The 18,392-nt window shown below is 36.3% G+C and overlaps 1 protein-coding gene across 1 annotated transcript; it reads right to left on the reverse strand.

The window, feature by feature from the left end:
- Positions 1-3,007: 3,007 nt before the first annotated feature.
- On the reverse strand, positions 3,008-16,662 carry tfa (transferrin-a). The gene is made up of 17 exons (XM_067364218.1): positions 16,529-16,662; positions 16,298-16,449; positions 16,106-16,208; positions 9,409-9,588; positions 8,134-8,269; positions 7,995-8,050; positions 7,713-7,873; positions 7,400-7,547; positions 6,278-6,426; positions 6,083-6,179; positions 5,955-5,975; positions 5,664-5,825; positions 5,412-5,562; positions 5,235-5,302; positions 4,937-5,124; positions 3,461-3,623; positions 3,008-3,327 (listed from the first exon to the last, which is right to left on the reverse strand). The coding sequence occupies exons 1-17, from the start codon at positions 16,563-16,565 to the stop codon at positions 3,281-3,283; spliced, it is 2,019 nt and encodes a 672-aa protein (XP_067220319.1). The 5' UTR covers positions 16,566-16,662; the 3' UTR covers positions 3,008-3,280.
- Between the last annotated feature and the right edge of the window lie 1,730 nt (positions 16,663-18,392).

The following is an 18,392-nucleotide window of genomic DNA, read 5'->3' on the forward strand; positions in this document are numbered from 1 at the left end:
ATCTGTGAAGAAAAACATTAAAATGAATCATTAAGTGGGCATTATTTCATAAGTCAAAAGCAACAAGACACGACTATAAAATTTTTACATTTTAACAAAATCTATTGTAGGAAATCATAGACACATTCCTGGTTTACCCTGGACAGTCTTGTGGGTCCTTTCAATCACGTCTATGTACTTTTTAGACAGGAATTCCTTCAGAGGTTTAGTATTTTCTTGAAGGCATTTAGTGGAATCAGAGAAAAGGAGGTTTCTTTCACCCTCTGACTTGAAGAGGTCTGGACTAGAGCTCTGAAATATGGTGGCGAGAATTCAAAGATATGACAAATTACTTTGAAGACAAAATTTAGAAACAGATTGAGGTCTAGTAACACAAAAGATGCTGCTTTAAATACAAGTAAATAAAACGTGAGCAGGACCAGAGAGTTTCTGAAATCTCCCACCTGTGCTAGTATCAACATCGCAAAAGATAAAATGCAGATGTCATGAACAAAGTTTAATTGCTCCTTGTTTTCTCCTTTCTTCCTATCATTTCTTTTAGTTATTTTCACCTGCAGCTCATTTCTTCTCAGCGTTTGTGCTGATTGCTCATGCACCTGTTGCGTTTCTTCTCTGATTGTTTCCCCTTCTTTGCTCTGCTGCTAGCCACGCTTCAGTGTCGGATTATTCTCACGCTGGCGTTTGCTCCTCGCTGTCTTAAGAAACCTTTCTGTTACATTGTGTGTGCCTCAGCCTTAGTCCCAGTCCCAGACGCCTTCTCTGGATCTCACCACACTGTAAACCCTAATGCTCAAAATACTTAATTCGTTTGAGTAGGACAAACTTAAATTAAACAAATTAGTTCAGTTAAATTAACAGTTATGAGTATTTAAAACTTTCTTTTACTTTTGAGTTCACAGCACTGACATATTTCAAGTAAACTAAACTGTTTTAGTTGCAGCAGATTTTTAATTCCCAGCATGCTTTGCATCAGACTGTCTAAATGTTGAAATAAAGTGTTATTTTGTGTGTTTTTGCATAAGATTAACATAGGGAGACATAAGTTAGTGTTTAATGTTGTGTTATGTTGGGATTGACAGGGGGTTCTGTTATGTTAGTTTTGTAGGGTTACCATTCTGGTGAAGAGTAGACCGTGTGGTTAGGTTGAGGATGGGCTGCAAAACTTTTAAGACCACATATACTGTATGTTGTTTGATTATATACATGCAAGTATATATTGACAGTCTCTTTGATAATTATAATAGCATGTGTTTTTTGCTAACTAACATTTAACCAAGATTTGAATGTGATGTTTATGTAAATTAACTATATGTACTTGAGTAGGGCGAGGCTGAGAACTGTGGGAGCGAAGGAATGCCAGTGATGTGATTGTTAATGAGAGACACCTGTGCACCACACTAGCATTGCTCCACTTCCATGGCTCTCGGCCCCGCCCCACTTGTCACAAAAAAATTAAGTTCTGCTAACTTAAAAAAAATAAGTTAGTTAACTTAAATGTTTTGAGGTAATAAGTTTCCTCAAATGTTTTGAGTATTCTGAACTTATTGAGTTTTACAGTGCATCTGTATCTTCAGTTCCCTCTGCCTGGTCTCTCCATCTGCCGGCCGTGGGTTTTCCCATCACCAGCCTGAAGATACCCTGGCCTGAGACTGTTCTGCGGCTAAAAGACTGTTTGTTTTTTTATACCAGCTGCAAGTGTGTGTGTGTGTCTCCGCACTTGGCAATCTGCCTACGTTTCTATTATTGAAGGACTATTAAAACTGTGTTCAGACAGAACATTAGTGCAAATCAAACAGAATATTAACCTACAGGTGGACAACACGTAAAGATGATTGACATCTACCTCAGCACTCATCCATGTGACTCAACAATACCATGACTTTCTTGATGCACTCATCCACAGATGATGCTCTTGTACACTCCAGCAAGGAATATGTAAAGTTATGGTCACACTTCTTTAGCTCTGCATGGCCAACAGTACACCATTCAGTTTTACGGTCCGGTGCTGGGGGGTTCCCATCTGATTAGAAATTATACATACAATTTACAATCATGTTTTTCAAGTAAATGTTAAGAACTACATTCAAGGCTTCAAACGTGTCTTGACACCTAAGTCAGCCGTAAAATGGGGCATCTGTAAACGCATGATGCTAGAGCATTTCTCAGAACTCACTTTTTAGTGGATGTAAGCAGTTTGTACACACAAATTCACACAAACCATTTACCTTATCTGAACCACTGAGGTTAATTCTTGTGTTTTTTGCTGCACTTTTGAGCTTCAGCAAGAACCAATATTCTCGCACATCAAGCATGTACGGTTGAGCTTGTTTATGTTCACTGATCAGTGTTTATATGTGAATAAAATACTAAATTAAATCTGATCATCATATAAAGCATTCGATTCTCTTCTGAAAATTTGGACTTAACCGCTCAATTCATATGGATTAGTTTTACTATCTCTTCCTGAACTATTTGAAGGGTCAAAGTCGTAGTTGTGTAAACAGTCAATGGAGGGACAGAAAGCTCTCAGATTTCATTAAAATATCTTAATTTTGTGTATCGAAGATGAACGACATAAGGGTGAGTAAATGACCATTTTTTTCATTTTCAAGTGAACTGACCCTTAATTGACTGCTCATTAATTAAAATAAATGTTGTTTAATAACAACTGTGTAACACATATTGAATAATATTGTATAATAATTGTGTAATTGCATGTCACCTCTAAGGGCATGCATGGACTTATAATAATCTTCTTTCAGGTAGAGGAAGGAGTCTGTGATCTAGTTATTATAAGAAAGTTCACACAAGTTTTGTTACTGCAGCAGGAGAAGTTCAATTTTAATTCCCACACAAATGTGACTAGACATGATATGAATTCCACAGCTCCCCCAGAAGAGGGTGCAAACATACGTTTGTTGTTGTTGTTTGTTTCATTTTTATATCCCTGTTGGTTATGCCTTTTAGTACTTTGCCTGACTATAATTATGAAACACACTCATAGATATGGTTTTGAGAATTTTTTATTTTTTATTTCAACCCCTGTTGTAATAAAACAGAAATGTAATCACATCCATCTCGGTTCTTTAGTGTGAGATTTACCAGCAATGCTGCACTTATGTTTGATCATATGCATTTGTACTGACACTACTGCAACATATAAGCATCATGTTTCTCTCATACTGGTAATTTATAAGGAGAAATAGAGTGATTCAGAATCTTATTGGGGAGAAATATGTCAGACAAAGCTCATGTGGCCTGAAGTTAATGTGTATTTCTTTTAGGAATCTGTACTGCAGTTCTCCAAAGTGCATGCCTTCAGCAGTTCTGTGAAGTAAAAAACATTAGAATGAATCATTAAGTGGGCATCATTTCGCACATCAAAAGCAACAAGACGCGGCTATAAAATCTTTACATTTTTAACAAAATCATTGTAGGAAATCATAGACACATTCTATACCTGGTTTACCCTGGCCAGTCCTGTAGGTCCTTTCAATCATGGCTATGTACTCTTCAGACAGGAATTCCTTCAGAGGTTTAGTATTTTCTTGAAGGCATTTAGTGGAATCAGAGAAAAGGAGGTTTCTTTCACCCTTGGACACGAACAGACCTTTTATAGACATCTGAAACATGCAGGAGAGAATTCAAATATAAGGCAAATTACTTAGACAAAATTCAGAAACAGATTGAGTTCTAGTAACACAAAAGATGCTGCTTTAAATACAAGTGAATAAAATGTGAACAGGACTGAAAAGGTACACCTGTGCTAGTATCAACACTGCAAAAAATAAAATGCAGAGTCTGTGAAAGAAGAAAAATGAAAGGGGTAACGCTTTAAAATATTGATCCTTCATTAATGAATAACTACACAGGAACAAATTAGTAATGCATTGTTAACACTAGTAACTAGTATTAACTAACAATAAACTCTGATTAATGAATTAGTAAGTAATAGTGCTCAGTTGTAGGTGGCGGTTCACTATTAACTAATCAGTAACTACTGTTTTTTCATTCCACCCAGAGAACTACTAAGAACTACTATATACAGGTTCATCATAATTAACATGAATGATGCATAATGTATAATTAATTCTAAAGTGAAGATCATGGTAACCCACTAGTAATGACTGAAGTATTACCAAATCCTTCAGAAGGAATTAATAATTATTTGGATCAGTATTCTAAAGTGAAAAGCATGATAACTCTCTAGTAACTATTGATGTCATTGTAAACTTTTGATGTTTTTGTATGTTTTTGTACAGTAATTCCTTATGATATATTTGGTAACACTTAAGTAATTACTAGTGGATTACTATGATCTTCACTTTAGAATACTGATCCAAATAATTAGTAGTTCCTTTAGAAGGATGTAGTAACACTTGAGTTATTACTAGTGGGTTGATATGATCTTCACTTTAGAATACTGATCCAAATAAGAAGTAGTTACTTTAGAGTTATATAGTAACTCTTGAGTTATTACTATCCAATACTTTACAAAACCTTCAAAAGTTTACAATGACGTCAGTTACTAGAGAGTTATCATGTTTTTTACTTTAGAATACTGATCCAAATAATTAGTAATTCCTTCTTAAGTATTTGGTAATACTTCAGTCATTATTAGTGGGTTACCATGATCTTCACTTTAGAATTAATTATATATTATGCATTATTCACTTTAATTACAAACATGTATATAGTAGTTCTTAGTAGTTCTCTGGGAGGTATGAAAAAAACAGTGAAGTACCACCTTTAACTGAGCACTACTACTTACTAATTCATTCATCAGAGTTTCTTGTTAGTTAATAGTAGTTACTAGAGTGTTAATAATGCATTACTCATTTGTTCCTGTGTAGAATACTGATCTTTCATTAATGAAAAACTAAAGTGTTACCATGAAAGGCACGGGAAAATCTATACAGAACTGCAATGAACTCACTTGAGCCTGCTTCAGAACGGACACCACATCACTGCGTACATCTTCCCGAGTGACCACAGCATGAGCCGGCACTTTGGCAAGATTACACTCTTTAAAATCAGAGTATTTGAATGTTCTGTCTGGTGATTTTGGACAGATCAGTTCAAAGTCGTCTGACTTTAGAGCCTTAGCCCAGTCTGTTCCGTTACCTAAATAGATCGAGATAGAGAGAAGGAACCAGAACAGAAAAAAATCATATTTAAAAATGTGACACTATGAAAAGTGTGAAGCTTTAATAATCGATGTAAACCACACTAACCATCTGTGTAAGCCCCAACAATACTGTGCTTGATAAAAGCAACATCACCAGCTTTTTCTGCAAGACACCTACAAGAGGAGTGAGATTATGGTGTATTTAGATTATGGATTGGAGTCAGTGTACAAATCTAAAAAACACATTTCCCTTTCCATTCCAGTCTGGGATATGGTCGAGTACCTGAAAGCCCCATCATAGCCATAGTACATCTCGCCAGAAGAGGCTTTGCACTTGCTCTCATCTCCCACTGCTTTCCCACTTCCTTTACACAGTTTACACATGTTTGATGCAGGATCAGCACCAGGAGCGCAGCCTTCACTGAAGAAATTGTCTGAGAAATGAAGACAAAATGTGTTATTTTACGCAATTACTCATAGAATCAATAGAAAACATGAATTAACCAGCTGTGGGTACACACTCAGTGATACTCACATAGTGTACATTCAGTTTTATTGCCGCATATGACTGAATCTGGGACTTTCCAACCAGCGTTGCGGTCCAGGCCAGTGTGGCAGGACTTTACCCCTCGCAGTTTACTCCACTTTACACCTGAGTCCTTACGCACAACCGCCACTACATAGTAACTTGAGTCCTCTGTGCACATCATAGAAATTAAGTTTAAGGCAGGATTAGCAGATCGATGTACAAAGATAACTCGGGTCAGAAAACTCATGAGAAAATGCAGTGTAGTGCTTCACAAAAGTGGAAGTACGTAATACTTGCCTCCACCTTCAGGACAGCTTTCTGTAAGGAAGGAGAGAATAACATTTTAGGTTTCATCAAACATGTAAATTCTGACTAATAGGGCTTATGAACTCATTCATGAAATATGAGGTAGTGTTCATTCTTACTTTCATCAGACTGCTCAACCATGGCTGGAACTAGACCGCATTTTCCAGCAATATATACCTGGCCGCCATCAGCTGTAAAGGCATCTGCTTCTCTGCGCTTTAGTGCAAATCAAACAGAATATTAACATACAGGTGGACAACACATAAAGATGACTGACATCAACCTCAGCACTCATTCATGTGACCCAACAATACCATGACTTTCTTGATGCACTCATCCACAGATGATGCCCTTCTGCACTCAATACGAGGAATCTGTAAACCGTCACACTTCAGTTGCTCTGCATGGCCAACAGTACACCATTGAATGCTATAGTCCTTAGCCAGTGGTGGAGGGGTTCCAACTGATGAGAGATTATACATACAAAATACAATCATGTTTTTCAAGTAAATGTCAAGAACTATACTTGAGGCCCCAAACATGTCCGGACACCTAAGTCAGACTGAAAATGGGGCATCTGCAAACACATGATGCTAGAGCATTTCTCAGAACTCACATTTTTGTGGATGTATAATATACATATTATGCAGATAGTACACATAAAGTTCAAACACACAAAAAACTATTTTTAGCAATTAAAGGGTTAATTCATCCAAAAATTAAAATTCTGTCATTAATTACTCACCCTCAACCTGAAAGACTTTCGCTCATCTTCGAAACACAAAGTAAGATATTTTATTTTATCTGAGAGATTTCTGTTCCTCCTTTGAGAGCCCACGCAACTACCACTTTGATGCTTCAAAAAGTTTATAAAGAGATTGTAAAATTAATCCATATATAGAGCAGTTTAGTCAAAGTTTTTTCTCAGATCGCTTTATATGATGAACAAATTTAATTTAGGCTTATTTCGCATATAAACATTCATCAACTCACACATCAGTTGTAGTAAACGGAAGCTCAAGCATGTTTGCGTGACGCATGCGAGAACCATGAGGTTCATTCTCGTGTTACAAAGCATGTTTTAGCTTCCACAAGAGGTTTGTTCTCACATGTCAAGCATGAGCGGTTACGCTTGTTTATGTTCAATGATCAGTTTTTATACATTTTTTCATCAAAAAGGTTTTCATTTGTGTTTCAAAGATGAATGAAATTCTTATGGGTTTGGAACGACATGAGCGCGAGTCATTTTTGAGTGAACTAACTCTTTAATAAATGCTAAATAATTCAAATTAATGTTGTTTAATGAATGTTATTTGTGGCTTAATTGCAAATATATATATATATATATATATATTTTTTTTTTTTTTTTTTTTTTTTTTTTTTTTTTTTGGGACAATGTATAAATTCACATGTATTTTAGCATTATTGTGTGTCACCTTTAAGGGCTTGCATGGCCATATAATAATCTTCTTTCAGGTATTGGTAGGAGTCTGTGTCTCTAGGGAGCTCCACCAGGCCAGTTGCAGAGTCTGAGAATATCAGGTCTTTTCCCCCAAAAGCAGCAGAAGAGAAAAGATCTGAATCCTGTTGAGCAAAACAGATGAATATTCAACAAGAGGCTTTTAGTGTCCCCTGAATGTATTGTATTACAGAGTGAAATATCAAGCTTTAGATCAATATTACTGAGTCTTTCTTCATAGTATGGTGAAATTAAAAGTTACTGATGCAGCATTTATTGCAATGACATACTGGAATCTGTTTAAGGACTCTATAAATGTTCTGTGATCCAGTGTCCTTGTGGGTGATGACAGCACGGGCAGGCTCTTTGCCGAGGTGGCAGGTCTTGTACTCCGTAGCAGTTTTTCTACTGCCGTCCTTGCACAACAGCTGGTAGTCTTTTCTCTCACTCACTTAAGAATTCAGATTAGACAAGAAAATCAGCAACCTTGAAATCATAACCTCCTGCCACAACTCTAATATCTTTAGCAGTTTTGTGACAGTGAATGGAATTTGGTAAAAGATATCACTCACCTGGGATTGCACTGTGGCAAACAAAGGCAACTTGTCCATCACCATTTTTCATGCACCTAGAGAGTATGCACGAGTTATATTGTTGTTCGTATGTAGAGAAGACAATAGAAATATGAGAGTGTATTAGTGTGGATCGTACTGAAAGGCTCCTTCACCACCGGAGTATTTTTCATTCTTTGAGCAGCTGCAGTCACCCTGGCAAGCTTGGCACAGGTTTACGTATGTGTCTTTTGATATTCCAGGAATGCAACTGCCTGAGAAGTGCTGTGACACAGCTGGAGAACACAAAAAAGCACAGCTAAACACCTGAATTGTATCACACAGCAACTCATCAAAAAAATATGTGGCACAAAAAATATTGATTTCCCAGAGGAAAAATTCATTGCTCAGTGGTTGCTTTTCGTAAGCTCAAGAGACTTAGTTGTGATAATCATATTTCCTTTATTTTAGTATCAACAGCCTTTCAGATGTTTCTCCTTAGGACAGAGGTTCCCAAACACATTCTTGGAGCCTCAACCAACACTGCACATTTTGCATCTCTCCTTTGTTTGAGAAACCCAATTCAGGTCTTGGAGTCTCGACTAATAAGCTAATGATCTGAATCAAGTGTGTTTGATTAAGGAGACATGAAAAACATGCAGTGTTGGGAAGGCTCCAGGAATGTGTGAACCCCTGCCTTAGGAGATTTAAAATAAGACACAACTAAAACATGAGAAAGTTCTGAAAGAAAGAAGTTCAAAATGAGAAAGGCCTATGAGAAACATGGGAGATCTCTTTATTGTCTCTTTACTGTCTCTGCTGTAATCTCTTTCAAAACTCTAATATAAAAAAAATTATATTGCTCTTTTTTATGACATTGGGGTTTTCACCTTTAATGGACAGGACAGTATGAGGAGGGACAGGAAGCTTTACTTCTAAACTTTAAAGGAGACAAATATGAGATCTCCAGAGTAAGGAGAAAAATCTGAGCATAGTGTGTGATGATGATGATGCTAATGAGATCTCAATATAATCTTAAAGCTGTAGCTAAGAAATAAAATAGTCCATGTACAAAACAATCGGCCTAGCAAGTTTCAAGAAGACGAACCCCGCAACAATATTACTGTAATATTAATACTTTAGTCCACTGATGGAATATAAAAGGTAAATGATTACTATAATAAATTAAAATATGACAAATACCAGTTTATAATAGACTATTTTGTAGAGCTAAAATAACTGGATGTGGCTGACACCGGAAGCCTCGCACATTCAGGTTAAAAATGGTCCGCTCTTATCTTAAAAATAAGGTATATCCATAGACATAGTTTCCATAGACAACTGTCATTATTAGGACATATCAGACCATTGAATGCCAATATTCCAGAGAGCCATTTGATTATAATCTACACAAAAATAAAATATCCACACTAACCTTTCTCAAGAGCCATATCACTAGGAATCCAGGAAATCTTATTGTCTGCAACCAGTGTTCCAATGGGTATATTCCAGCCTCCGACACTTTGATGACAACTATGGCAGGAAGTCTTTCCTTTGAGTGCAGCGATGTTGAAGTTAGAGTCACTCTTTACCACAGCCACAGCATGACAGCATTCTTGAGAAGAAGTGGAGCAGAGATGAAGTGAACAGAATCAAAAACATCTGTCAGAAAAAAATGACTGCTAAATAGAAAAATATTTAGAGACAATGTTACCATGTGCAGATGATGATGCATCTTTCAATATATTATTAAGAGAAATAAAAAAGAAACATTTGCTAATAATTTAATTGAAAATCACAAAAGGGGCCATCTTGCCTCACTAATGGAAATATGTCAATACATATGAAACCATTATTTTTATGTAAAAAAAAAAAGGGTCATAATACAAGGGGGTCAAATACTAAATCAAATATTCATTTAAAGGTGCAGTATGTAGATTTTCGTCCACTAGAGGCCGCCTATTCAAAGCAAGGCATAGCTTGATGACGAAATGTTTGAGCGCGGAATCTTGGGACATGTGGTCTCCACCTCACAGCTGGTGGAAAAGAATCAGGACGGGACTCAGGCACTCCAGCGAGTTCGGTTGTTTAGCAAAAGTACAGCGAAACCGATTGTTGGTGAGTGTGATGGCATTGGCTTTATGGCATGTTCAAAACATATCAATCATTGTGGTTCAACCAATAGTAGGACGTTGGGGCAGGCCAATGGGGGTCAAGGTTTAGCTTCAGTAGTTACAGTGTTTTCAAGTCATGTCAGAAAGAATGTATTTAAAATGAACATGAACATCAGCACAACTCATAATTATGAGTTTAGGTAACTCTGGTAATTTCCTTAAGAGTTTTCGAGTTAAGTACCAGATGGTGAGAAAACATGTCAGAGGCAATGGATGCAGGGTCTGCCCTAGTGAAAAAACCCTACTAAAATGTATTTAAAATAGGCCTACATTCATTTCACACTAACTAAAAACCCATTAATATACAGTCATCAGCATTTGAAGTGGATCAAAAAAGTTCCTTTGAAGAAGATTTTAGGACAACTTTGATGAAGGGTTTTGATCCACTTCAGATATTGACTATTTAGAGACATACTAACAAAAGTATTTTAATTAAACTTTATTTGCAGTTCTTCTTTTTTGCACAACGCACAATACATATTTACATTTATTCATTTATCTCTAAATATTAAGCATAAAATGTGTTTAATATCACTATTAGTAAGGATAGTATGATCACTGTATAATTTGAATGCAAGATGTATATACTTGTACTAAAGTATACTTGCAATAGTTCCACTTTAGCACAATCAAATATACTTAAAGGATTAGTTCACTTTTAAATAAACTTTTGCTGATAATTTACTCACCCCCATGTCATCCAAGATGTCCATGTCTTTCTTTCTTCAGTCGAAAAGAAATGATGGTTTTTGATGAAAAAGGATTTTTCCAGGATTTTTCTCCATATAATGTACTTCAATGGGCACCAAACGGTTCAAGGTCCAAATGACAGTTTCAGTGCAGCTTCAAAGGATGTGCCACGTCTTTAAAATTCGAATGCATTGTTATCAATGAGTGTACACACACCGGTGGCGACATTCGGCGCCTGTCCGCGGTGCCCAGCAACAACTCAGGAAGTTGTTCAAAATCCTGCCGCGCCACAGAGCGCCATGTACATTGTTTTACATTAAATGTATATTATATTTCTCTCAAATCGTCGTTAATGAACATACTGACTTCACCCTGTGCTGCAAGATACATTTGTTTTGCATTCTTAGTTTAACAGTTTGAATAAAGCCTAAAAATGTATAATAAACGTAGCCTTTTCTTTTATTTTGCTCTGTTGTGCCATTTTTCCATGTACACTAACCTCAGTGCGAAATATTAAAGCATAGGCATATGTAACGTTTCCCTGTTGATGTAAAACACTTCCATTGTGCAGCTCTTCTATCAGGAGTCGATTCAAAATTGAGCTTGCGCGTATATAATGTGCGCGTCCGGTGTGCGACCCGCTTTAGAGGTGTTTTTGTTCTGATGGAGAAGGGTATGACAGTCTGATGGCACTGACAACACAGGATGGAAGAACCATTAGTTGTTTTACCTTTTTTTGTAAACGGCGTTTGACTTATATTTGCACGTTCAACTTGTAAACACTGCAACTTGGTACTTCCGCCTACGTCAAGCGTGACCCTTCAATGTAATTGCGTATTAAGTGACGTCACGAACGCCCATCGAAGAACAGAGCAAGGCAAGCATTTACACTTAAACTCTTTTAATATTTTTTTAAATGGCCGATCGTTTCGCTAGATAAGACCCTTATTCATCGTCTGGTATCGTTTAAAGCCCTTTGAAGCTGCACTGAAACTGTCATTTGGACCTTGAACCATTTGGTGCCCATTGAAGTCCATTATATGGAGAAAAATCCTGGAATGTTTTCATCAAAAACCTTAATTTCTTTTTGACTGAAGAAAGAAAGACATCTTGGATGACATGGGGGTGAGTAAATTATCAGCAAAAGTTTATTTAAAAGTGAATTAATCCTTTAAGTATATCTTTAGTTGGACCTCAACACAAAAATACATGTTCCAGTTTAGCAGACTTTAAGGCCCAATCCCAATTCTATGTTATACCCTTTCCCCTTCCCCCTACACCTACCCCTTCTCCTTGTCCCTTGAAACAGAGTGTCAAGGGGTAGGGCTGAAAATATTCCCCTAAGAAATGGGACACCACTACTAGACCGTTACACGTCATCATAAGTCGTCGCTAGCTCCTACGTCATAGATGCGCCGATGTTTATCACACACTTCTAAAGGCCAATTCACACCGCACCGACTAAACTCGTCTGTTGGAGTTTGTTGGATCGGTGTGATACCCCTGTTGGCGTCTGTTGGAGTCGGTTTTCACCCGACTGAACATGTTTAATCGGCGTTTGTCGGGTCGTGGAATGTCTGCGCTGTGTGAACAGTTTTCCAACAGACGGCAACAAACTCTGAAGTAATCTGACCTGGCCACTAACCGTTGCCATGACGATGAGGCAAGTCCCCTGCAAAGACAGCTGTTTGATCGCGCCCGCGCCTCACACACACAAAACAAAGCAGTGGAAACCTGACATCGCAGCTTGTTCATTATAAAAAATAAAATACTGTTAAAAAAAATAAAATATACAAAAGGTACAATAGTCCATAGTGCAATCCGTGCCATTGAGCAAGAGCAGCTGCTCCACTTCACCGAAAGAGAGAGGTAACGTTAACCATGAGAGCAACGCAGGTTTACCTTCAGTTTCGTTTTTAATAATTCGTTTTGGCTTGTTTAGCTACATGGTTGTATATTCTTATGGGTCTCGTTAATAAAAAGGGTCGCGCTAAAAAAAATTGTTTGTTGGTGCGGTGTGAATTGGCCTTTTAAGATACCATCGATAGCTGTAGTGATCTCTGCTGCTTGGGCGACAGCTATTTTTTTGCATTTGTCTTCAGTTCTTCGCATAAGACAAAGGAGACGAGCCTGCGTGTTTCCTCAGGAGTCCCTGGTTGATACAGAACATACAATACTGATGAATAAGCACGCAAACTGAATGCACTTTTTGTTTATATCATGTAACCTACACGTATTTATGGACGTAACCACAGCAAAACAAAACATTAATCTGGCATGCGGCAAAAAGACAAGTTAGCTGCCACCGGATTTGAATTTATGTTCTCAAATCAACGCGGGTTTCAATAAAATATAAAAAAATATGTTGTGGAACTATCATAAAGTAAAAAATATTAGCGAACTGTTTTCATAGCGATTTTAACAAATCTTTTTTCGGAGAACATAACCGTATACATGAACATACGGAGCCCCTAAAGGGACATGGTGGTAGAAAAAAAAAATGGGAAGGAAGGAAATTTTACGTGGTGGTGGAAAAAAATTTGGGATGGGAGGAATTATTTTTGTTTTAATATTTTGCGTTCCCTCGCAAAGATGTTTTGCGTTCACTCGCAAAGATTGCGTTCCCTCGCAAAGATGTTTTGCGTTCCCTCGCAAAGATGTTTTGCGTTCCCTCGCAAAGATTGCGTTCCCTCGCAAAGATGTTTTGCGTTCCCTCGCAAAGTTATAATCGTTCCCTTGCTGTGAGCTCGGACGAACACTTCCTCTTTAATGTCCCGCTGGCTGGCAGTAGTGTTTCAGTTAGTAACATACGTTAATAATGCACGGCTCATAGAGTTTGAACTTGACTCAAAAATGAAGAAATGCAGTCAGTGCTTATGTCAAGCAGTTCAGTTGGCAATATATACACAGATTCGAGCTTCCCGGATTAATAACTCGTGTGCTAAACGTTACTAAAACACAAATGCAGCTACTTCCAATCATAGTAACCTAGACAACAAGCTACAACAACCCAATTTTGAGCAGGCAGGCAGCGGAGATACACGCCTGAAGGGACCGTCTGAAAAGTGCAAAACCCGAAACCCCTTTTGCTCATTTTATATTACGAAAAATACTCAGTAACGTCACTGTAACACACTGTACTGTCACCGAATTCAGTTCATAACTCACTGCCCTCCTGCTGGTTATAGGTACACTTAGTTTGGCAAGTAGCACATAAAGGCCTTCTTTACACAAATGATGTTGGTACACAGCTTACATTCTTACAACAGCTTTTGCATGATAATTGCTTACTGGATTTGATGGCATTACAATTTATTTAATATTTTTACCAATAACAGTGTAGTTATTATTATTTTATTTTATTTAATAATTATAATCATAAACGTTATGCTTTTTAAAAAAAATCAAACTAAGTATTGGGTTTTGCACTTTTCAGACGGTCCCTTCAGGCGTGTATCTCCGCTGCCTGCTCATAGAGACATTTATTATAAAGCACATTTGAGGAAAATTGGGTTGTTGTAGCTTGTTGTCTAGGTTACTATGATTGGAAGTAGCTGCATTTGTGTTTTAACAACATTTAGCTAACGAGTTATTAATCCGGGAAGCTCGAATCTGTGAATATATTGCCAACTGAACTGCTTGACATAAGCACTGACTGCATTTCTTCATTTTTGAGTCCAAGTTCAAACTATGAGCCGCGCATTATTTGTGTGCATTATTAACGTATGTTACTAACTGAAACACTACTGCCAGCCAGCGGGATATTAAAGAGGAAGTGTTCGTCCGAGCTCACAGCAAGGGAACGATTATAACTTTGCGAGGGAACGCAAAACATCTTTGCGAGGGAACGCAAAACATCTTTGCGAGGGAACGCAAAACATCTTTGCGAGGGAACGCAAAATATTAAAAAAAAAAATTCCTCCCATCCCAAATTTTTTTCCACCACCACGTAAAATTTCCTTCCTTCCCATTTTTTTTTTACCACCATGTCCTTTTAGGGGCTCCGTATGAACACAAGATTAAAGGCAACATAAAACAAGTGATTATTTATTACTAAAATGCTGTTTACCGTAAAAAAATTCTGAAATTTATGGGTCTCTCTGCTCGCTTGGTCGGCCATGTTGGAAATTTATCATACCCCTTCGTCTGAAGTGTGGTCCCGAAAAATCTTCGTTTGAAGGGCTACCTGGCCCTTTCCCCTACCCCTTCCCCTGCAACCAAATGAGAATTGGACACCCCTACCCCGCACGTGAACGCGCGAAACAAAGGGAAAGGGGTAAGGGGTAGAATTGGGATTGGGCCTATACCAATTTAGTATACTAAAAGTACAATTGCAGGGTATTTACATTAAGTATGCAAATGTAAATGCAATTGTAGTACACTTAGCATAAAATAATTGTATTTCAAATAGATTTTAGTATATTTATTTTTCAGTAGGGATATTAAAGCGTCTTTGGTGTTTCCATGGTTTCTTCAAAATAATACTAAAAATCAAGGGTAACGCGGATATGACGCCATTGACAGGCAACTCCCGAACCCGTCCCGTATCCTTGGTTAAAATCGCAATTTTCTCACGATTTACACAGTTGGAAACATTTGGGATATTAAAAGTACTCAAGTGAACAAAGTAACACTGGCCTAGTCATTTTTAGATATTTTACTGCAAAAATCTTACATATTGCAGCTTTAAATGAGTGTATTCTAAGTAATTTATTTGAATAACTGAATAATGAATAACAAAACAAATCGCAGGTAAAGGGATCATCTGAATTGCACTACATAATTCTATTTATTAAACACAGACCTATATTTTTAACTGAATTGTCATATTAGCAATAAACTATTTAGATTGAATAATACCAATTAATTGGTCTATAGGTTATGATGAATAATTAAGATGTTTGAAATCATGTGCATCTTATTCACTGAACTATTAAATAACTCCATGAATTCTAATGATCATTTCATTAAATAATAAAAAGACCTGCAACAATATGCTACTCAGTCAGAATCAGAAAGAGCTTTATTGCCAAGTGTGCTTGCACACACAAGGAATTTACTTTGGTATTGAAGCTTCCAGTGCACACATATAACAACAAGAAGGCATATAATAAAAATTAAGAATTAGGTTTGACAGGTTGATAGGTTAGGTTTAGTTTAGGTTTCGTCATAATAGACATATTTAAAGATTTGCATTACTGTGAATAATAATAAATAGGCCTGTCACCATATATATTCTCTTCATCAACACTAAAATAAAATATTTACCTTTATTATTTTTCTCTGAAATGATAGGATGGAGTTCGTAAGGAAGGAGTCCACCTATGTAAACATTTTGTCCATCTGCAGTTACAGCATCTGCCTCACCATCCTGTGAATTATAGACAATTTGATGAAAATCCTCTACTGAACAAAACTCCCAAGGGTGAGTGAGGTAAAATAATATGCATGTTTTATTACCTTGATGCTCCTCATGCACTCAGTTAGAGAAGACCGGAGATGACAATCAAGATCTGGTGATTTGGTTTTAAGGTGTTCGCATTTTTTCAGCTCCTTCTGTGTTTTCACACACCATCTGACTTTTTGAGCACTGGCTGAGGGCAGTGCCACAGCTGCAAAGAAAACAATCACAGTGTTAAACACAATGATTAAATAGAAGAAAATGTCAACAATATCAAAGATGAGAATTACCAAGGCAGCCCAGCAATGAGAGGAGCAGGATGTTCATATTAGGCTTTCACCAGGGATTTCTGGTAGGAGGAGACAGGAGAGATGATGCTTTTTATAGGAGGTCCAGAAGCACTAGTGGGTTGGGTCAGGCAAACACAAGACATGATGATGATGATGATGATGATGATCATTATCATCGTTTGCTCATGATTTCTCAATATTTGCTTGTGCAGGCAGTGAGCCAGTTCACATTTGCAAAGTGGGCATTTTCTGCTATGGAAATTCCTTGGTGCAGCTAAAGTTAATGTCAAACATTTATTAACAATTTGCCTTTGTCTTTTATATAAACTAAAAGTAGAACAGAACAATTATACTGTACATGCACCATGACAACTTGCCTTTCAAGTAAAATCTACCTTCATTAGGCAACATTTACCTAATATTAGTGTGGCTTTATTGTTTTTTTGTTTAACAGTTACTACAAAAATATGTCTAGATTCACATTCCTTACATTCTCCATGACATGATTAACTTATTTTGTGGTGGATGGCATCATTTGAAAAAACATTTGCCCAGAGTACACATTGTCTCTGTTCAGAGACTGTTGTATGTGTGCGCTTGGAGATCAGTTGATTGGTTTGTATCTGACTTTTGCGCATTGTAAATATTACTCAATCCAGGAGTATAAAGTACAGATTGATGGAAATTACGCAAAGTAACCAAAAAGCCTTTTTTGGGGTATGTCAGAAGTGTGATGACGTCTACATTAAACATTGCAGGTACCAGTATCTGCTACTAAATCACAAAAATCACACCAGTGTGTGACTGGCATTGCACAACAAGCAGTTCTCCCCAGAGAGAGAAAGAGAGTGAAAAAAAAACTCCACCTGAAGAGTTATTGCAAAATACAATAAAAGCATTTAAACTGATTAAATGTATTATTTGGCTATCCACATTGATTCTTTTTAGTGTCAGTGTTTCTATCCCAAAGAAAAAAATGAAAGAAAAGGAAAAATCTTTTAAAATCTACATGTGGCAAATTATTAGAAATGTTTTTTGTTTTTTGTTTTTTTGTACTTTTAAATCATTTTCAGTTTTTATGTAATGACTATAAAAATGTAATGTGGAAAAAAGTATGAATCATTTTAAGGTAAAAGTATTTACAATTACAAATATCATTGATTAATCCATAAATATAAAAATGTTAAAATATCATGTATCAAGTTACATGATATTTTAAAAGACTTACTGACTTTGAAACCAGGGTTATTATCATTAACTAAAACTAAAACCGTAAAAACATTTTCATTACTTCAAATAAAATAAACATTAACTGAAATAAAATATAAAAAAGTTAGTTTAGTTTAAGTTAGTTTAAGATAAGTAATATTAACTAAACTAAATACTAAAGAAGACTAAACTAAAAAATAATCTAAAAACTATAGAGTATACATGCACAATTATAGAAATACAAAATAAATAATGACAAAAACACAATTTAACCATTTAAACACAATTTAAAATAATTTAAATGAAAATATAATAATACATATTTAAAAAAATGTTATTAAAATATTAACAAAGACTAGAATAGTACATCAATGGCACTAAAATAACACTGCTTGAGTCAAGAGGGTCATCTCAATGATATCATTTCCTATTTTTTTCCTGCATGTTAATTGCATCAAATGACTGATTTGATTGACATGCATTTTTCAAATATTAATAAGCAGTGAAGCAATTAAATTAAAAATAGTATAATTTAAATCATATACAAAATACATTTTTTTTATTATTATTATTTAAAATATTAAGAATCTCATTCTTTTAATTGGCTTTTTGGAGGCCTCATTATACCAGGACAGTTCAAACAACAAACGTTGAC

Source organism: Chanodichthys erythropterus, chromosome 16 (genome assembly GCF_024489055.1).
Source record: "Chanodichthys erythropterus isolate Z2021 chromosome 16, ASM2448905v1, whole genome shotgun sequence".
NCBI classification, from domain to species: Eukaryota; Metazoa; Chordata; class Actinopteri; order Cypriniformes; family Xenocyprididae; genus Chanodichthys; species Chanodichthys erythropterus.